Source organism: Perca fluviatilis, chromosome 9 (assembly GCF_010015445.1).
Source record: "Perca fluviatilis chromosome 9, GENO_Pfluv_1.0, whole genome shotgun sequence".
Classification (NCBI taxonomy): Eukaryota; Metazoa; Chordata; class Actinopteri; order Perciformes; family Percidae; genus Perca; species Perca fluviatilis.
Window position 1 is genome coordinate 28,518,061 of NC_053120.1, and position 6,043 is coordinate 28,524,103.

General features: G+C 39.2%; 1 protein-coding gene and 1 pseudogene across 1 annotated transcript; one reads left to right on the top strand and one right to left on the bottom strand.

Moving 5' to 3' along the window:
• Nucleotides 1–896: 896 nt before the first annotated feature.
• LOC120564925 lies at nucleotides 897–1,775 on the bottom strand (annotated as a pseudogene).
• A 1,937-nt stretch (nucleotides 1,776–3,712) lies between these two features.
• On the top strand, nucleotides 3,713–5,564 carry LOC120564926. Its single transcript, XM_039810195.1, has 2 exons — nucleotides 3,713–4,064; nucleotides 4,519–5,564. The coding sequence occupies exons 1-2, from the start codon at nucleotides 3,713–3,715 to the stop codon at nucleotides 5,562–5,564; spliced, it is 1,398 nt and encodes a 465-aa protein (XP_039666129.1).
• Nucleotides 5,565–6,043: the final 479 nt, after the last annotated feature.

Sequence of the window (6,043 nt, forward strand, 5' to 3'; positions counted from 1 at the left end):
ATCTGCTACACTTTTGATCTGGACACCCAAAGAGCCTGTTTCCCTTACAGTGAAGTATGATGAGGCATTTGTGAGGGAGCAAGTCAAGCGGTTTTTATTTCTCACGTTTGCTACCTCGGCTTGTAGATGAATATGCTGCAGGACGGTTTAAGCTAAATAAAAGATACATTGAGGTAATGGACAAGGTTCAGTGAACATCTACACATGTGGAATGACCATAAATGTGTGCCATACATTAAGAGAATCTGAGTGAAAATTGGGATACCTTTAGACAGTGTTAAGCAAAAACATGCTGCCAGTCTTTATTGTTTTTATGTAAAGATATGCAATGTCTTATAGCAATGTGATTCCAACCATATATTTTCCTATAAAAAGAAAAGCATTCATGTCATATTTGAAAAGTTGATAACATGAAATGTTGTAAGTAGTTCAGTTTGTATCATGTAGAAAAAATGCATACATATTCACATTCTGTACAACACAACAAATGTTCACATACACTCGTTTTGTAGACATCAGTGTTTTAGCCATTATGGCAGCATTTCATTTGACGTTCCTGTAAATATGGTATATACATGGATCACATTAAATTATTAAGCTTTGTTAGGCCTATATACAGATCAGTCTCAGATTGACACTTGTAGTTCTGAAAGTTAACACAACTTAAGGTAATGTTTATGTATGTTTAATGTATGCCTTAGTTTGAGGTTATTATTGCATTTGACATGTTTAGTTTGTGAGCAATATTGTAATGTAGGCAATAAAAATTTTGCTATTTCCGAAAATTAAACCAAACTAGCTCGTCAATACAACAAAAGTATTTCTTATCAGATTACTTGATTAATCGATGGAATAATCGGTAGAATCAATTACTAAAATAATCGATAGCTGCAGCCCTAATCTCGAATAAGATCCTCCCTCAGATTAACAAGAGCAGCACACACTCTTAGAATCTTGTCAATTTTAGGAGCCATAGTGATCGGAACAACCTGGGACAGTATTTTTTAAACTTTCAAACGTCGAATTGCTCTTTCAACATGAATTCTCACATGTGCGATTCGTCTAGTACTCGTCACCTGTTCCTCAGTCAGCTGTCCACGCTTTTTTGTGAAAGAAGGCATTACCAACTTCACTTTTCTCTCAAACAGCAAGTCTTTTATGGTAAAGCCTCTATCTGCCATGACCTCATCTCCAGGCATTAAGTAGTCCAATATGCCTGAGTCCATAGTTATAAATTTGTCACTGCATCGTCCTCCATATGCTGCAGAAATGAACATAATTAGTCCACATGGGGCAACAGCTACCAGGTATTTCACAGTGTTATGTGAATAATAATGACTGTATGTTTCTCCTCTGGAATCAAGGTTTTTAGGTTTCTGTAAAAGGCTCTCACTGCAGTCTATAATACATGTTGTACTGGGGAAATTCTTCTTGAAGGCTGCAGGCATGGTTGCCCGAATAATTTCTCTTGGAAGCCATGGAATTAGAGGTCGCAAAACTTCCTCCAGTTTGTCGATCCAATATGACATTATCTTGCTAGCCATGCTCAGTGATACATGAAACCATCTGCTTAGATCACCTATTACACGGTTTGTTTTTAATTTCATAAGTGTCATGAGAACTTGATCTCAAACAGGCATTGTAAATGAAGTACTGGCATGTCCTTCCAGTGTTGATACACGAATGTCAAATGTTTCTAGATCTAAACCAGTGTAGAGCAAAGCATCTGCGTTACTTTGAAGCAGAAAGTAGGCAATGTCATCACACTGAGTCATCTTATCCTGCACATCTTTTCTGCTGGCTGCCTTGCAGTAATCATGATCTTGTCGGGCAGGGTCCTCCCACTGTGTGTGAACTGAGTGTAACTGTTGGTGAATGGGAATTGCAGAACTTGACTTGCTGATCTGATCTGAAGCAGTTGAGGACAGGCCCGCAGAGCAGTCTGACCAAAACAAAAGCATTGCCAAAGTTACACAGTAGGAAAGTAAACACTAGAAGTACAACATGTCATAACTGACCAGTAAATGTATGTTTTGTATTAATTAATCTAAAACTGAAAAGGTAACTAGCAACTAAAGCTCTCAAATAATTGTAGTGGTGTACAAGTAGGCTATAATATTTTTCCTTTTGAAATTTTGCTAGTGGAGTAGAAGAAAGTATAGGGATGAGTCGGGACGAATGAAACACGAGACGAATGAAACAGTAATATTCTCTGAGCTCATAGCTACAACACTGATATGCCAAACTAACGTTACATCAGCTTACAGTATGAAGTAGCTAGTTACTTAAGCTAAATTCTAACGTCTGTAACGTTTTCTTTTTAACGTTTTCTTTTTAACGTTTTCTTTTTAACGTCTTTAACGTTTTCTTTTTAATGTCTGTAACGTTTTCTTTTTAAAATGGCGTTAATCTGAAAAGTGTTTCAGCCATCCCGGTTCTCCCATTTCACGAAATAACCAGTATTTATATCTATCTTGCTGCATAAAACATGGAATAACTGTAACGTTACAGTTTAACTTACGAGGTCTGCCTTCGATGTCTTAGCTTTCTCCTCTTCTTCGGAGGTGGTCGGTCGTAGCCCAGATAAAGCTCCAGATCAGCGTGCAGTTCTGTTGGCTTTTTTTTGAAGAAATGGAAAGAGCAAACATACACTCTCTTTGGAGGGTGTTTTAGTTTCAAAGCTAAAGCTTTGCGTTCCTCATTCCTTGGCATGGAGTGCAAAGCGTAGAGCGCTGGACACAGACAATTTTTTCGAAGTTGCTTATGTTCGAAGCAAGATGTTTCTGACAAAATCTTCAATTTTCTTGAATTGTTATGGCAACCAACAGCGGCACAAGTTGAACCTGAGGGGTAGGGGAGGTGTTTGTTTTGATGCGCTGGATTTAACCATACTGTCTATGGATTTAATCATCAAACTTCCAACCAATGAAACGAGTTCCACCAACCAATGAAATGAGTTCTAGCCAATCAGATGAAAAGTAGGGCGGGTCTTTGCCGAAATGTCAGAGTGTGGTGCATGGTGTGGTGCCGGTGTGGTCTCCGTGGTAACAGTAACGTGGCTAAAAAAAAATGGAGGCAAAGTTTATCAAACTTGGAGCATGTAGATACAGGCAGCTTTAATTGAGAAAGTAGTTGAAACAAATGGCGCTGGGCATGAATAGAGGACGAGAGGAAAAGGGTGGAGACAGGAAGCAGTTTAGCACTTGGTGCCTCAAATTGAAGGAGCTGGGTGCTTGCTTCTGCAGCACATGTTTTGGACGGCAGCAGTGGTAAGAAGTGCTTGCTAGTCATTAGATGCTAGTCACAAAGCTTCGGTCCGTGCACTCTGTCATACGAGTACCGGAAACGACGGCTACCGTTGCGACTGCACCTTTACTGACCGACCGTGATACAAACAATACGTGTGTGCATGTTCATAGCAGAACATGATTTGTAAAAGCTATCTGAAGCCCAAACTGCCTTGACAAAGCTGTCTGTTTGGAATCAGCATGGCAGGTATTTAAACATAACGGCCTTGTCCCAGAGTTTAGACGTCTAGCTATATGAAAAGCTATTCACCTTATTTTTAACGCAAATACGGACGCAGCCAGTTGATGGATTTTTGTGCGAGACTTCCGGTCAAGCACTTCCGCTCACTGGCTAACTAAACTAGCTAAACTCACTTTTCACCGTAGCGGTTAATCCTTCGTAACAACTAAGTTAACAAATCGTTATGGCTTCGAGGAAGACCGGGATTGTTTGTGCAGTTAGAGGGTGTCATAATAACTGGTACAAAAGAAAACTTTACTTGGAGCAGGAGTGTTTTAATCACCGAACGCGTATGAGAGCTGAATGTGGATGCGATGCGCCCTTCGACCTTTACCCGCCGCCGAAGAATGAGGAATCCCTTCGCCTGTGGTTAAAAGCTTTAAATTTGAAGAAACCACCAAAGCAACCGTATGTTTGTTCTTTTCATTTCGTGAACACAAGACCTACAGAAGACCACCCGATACCAGAAAAGTGGCTGGGCTACGAAGTCCCAATAAAAACTCCAAGGAGACGTGTCAGGAGGTTAGCAGACACAGGTAAGTTAACGGATGTTTAATTATAGAATATGGTGCAAAAGTTCATTTATTTCAGTAATTAAACTTAAAAGGTGAAACTAATATATTATATACTAATATATTATATAGATTCATCACATGCATTATATAATATATTAGTTTCACCTTTATTTATTTTCACCTGTTTAATTACTGAAATAAATGAACTTTTGCACCATATTCTTATATTTCGAGCCAACTGTCTTTTAAGTTTGTTCTCTCTGTATATTTATTGATATATCTGTATTTTTTTCATCCCTGCTAGCCCAGGGCATTTGTAAAAATTGGAAGCAATGTAATGCAATATGATTATTTGAATGAGCACTAATACAGGTGTTGCTCTATTACCTTGGTGTTAACATAGTTGTAAGTACTTTAAGTATGCTTTATGTTTGCTAAAATGGTTGTGGGCTTATGGTGGTCTTGTGGTTGGCAGATGACAGCCACTGTGTTGAGGAAGCTGACCAGGCCGTTCCACAGTCAGAGTCACCTACGCATAAAGATGCTGACACTCAGTGGGAGGTTCAGGCACTGATGGATCACACCTACATATTAGGACAAAAGAAGAATCATGTATGCGACAGAGAAATACAATGTGGTGGAGAAGAACCCCTTGCCCATGCCATCCTGAAAAATGACACTAGCTGTGTGTTGTACACAGGCCTTTCTCTCAGTGTCTTTTTTGATCATGTTAAATATCTGGAACAGTTCTATAAAGCAAACTTTAAGATGCACGTAATGGATCAAATATTGATGACCATGATGAAACTTACGTTGAATCTACTCCAGGGTGATCTTGCAGAACGCTTTGCTGTGTCCCAGGGGTTAGTGAGCAGGATCCTCTCCTACTGGATAGACACAATGGAGGAGCACATGAGAATCTACATTCCTTGGCTGCCACGGGAGACAATCCGGAGCACAATGCCTCAGTGCTTCAGGGAGAAGTTCCCCAACATCCCCTGCATCATTGACTGCACTGAGACCACCCTGCAGAAACCACACAACCTTGACTCCAGAGGAGAGTCATACAGCCATTATTATTCCAGCAATACTATAAAGTATTTAGTTGCTATTGCCCCGTGTGGGCTTGTTATGTTCATTTCTCCTGCTTATGGAGGCAGGTGTAGTGACAAGTTCATCACTCAGGAGTCTGGCTTCCTGGAGTATCTTCATCCCGGCGATGAAGTGATGGCAGACAGAGGCTTTACCATCAGAGATCTGCTGTTTGAGAGAAAGGTTAACCTTGTTCTACCAGCGTTCACTCATAAAGGAGGGCAGTTGTCTGATGAGGATGTAACTGCCACAAATAGGATTGCAAATGTGCGCATACATGTGGAAAGGGTTATCAGGAGGCTCAAAGTGTTCAAAATAATCTCCCAGACTGTACCCATCAACTTGGCACACAAAATGGACAAAATCCTCAGAATCTGTGCAGCCCTTGTAAACATGCAGGGGGAAATCATCCATGAGGATGCTGATTGAGCATAGAAGTTTACATGTCAAAAAGATCCTGATTTCCACTGTAGCTTAATATTTGTAAATAATTATTTGACAGCCTGCAGTGCCTTGATTGTACTATTATTTGCACATATCATTTGTCTTTAACATTTTATTTTTCAGGTATCTCTATTCTGCACTGCTGATTAGTTATTTTACAGTAAACTGTAAACCAATGAAATTATAATGCACAAGAATGTGTTTTGGATCTCAGGTTTTAAAAAATAGTTATTGTGTTTGGCACCTTTTCAAGTATTGTATAATATCAACTTATTTTTAGACTTTAAATGTTTACAGAAAAACGATATTTAACTTGTGTCCAAATAAAATGTGTATTATTAAAATTTTCAATCTGTTTTTTCAATCAAGTTTTTCAATCTGTTTTTTCAATTGAGTGGATGTTGCCCTAACCACATGTAAATAACTAAAGAAGTGTATTTTATGTACATAAACTGGCAAAAAGA

What these genes read in the sequence shown, in the direction of transcription:
- LOC120564926 (XM_039810195.1), top strand. Translation starts at nt 3,713, where the DNA reads ATGGCTTCGAGGAAGACCGGGATTGTTTGTGCAGTTAGAGGGTGTCAT. An exon ending in CAGGAGGTTAGCAGACACAG is followed by an intron (nt 4,065 to 4,518) that starts GTAAGTTAACGG and finishes TGTGGTTGGCAG; the next exon opens with ATGACAGCCACTGTGTTGAG.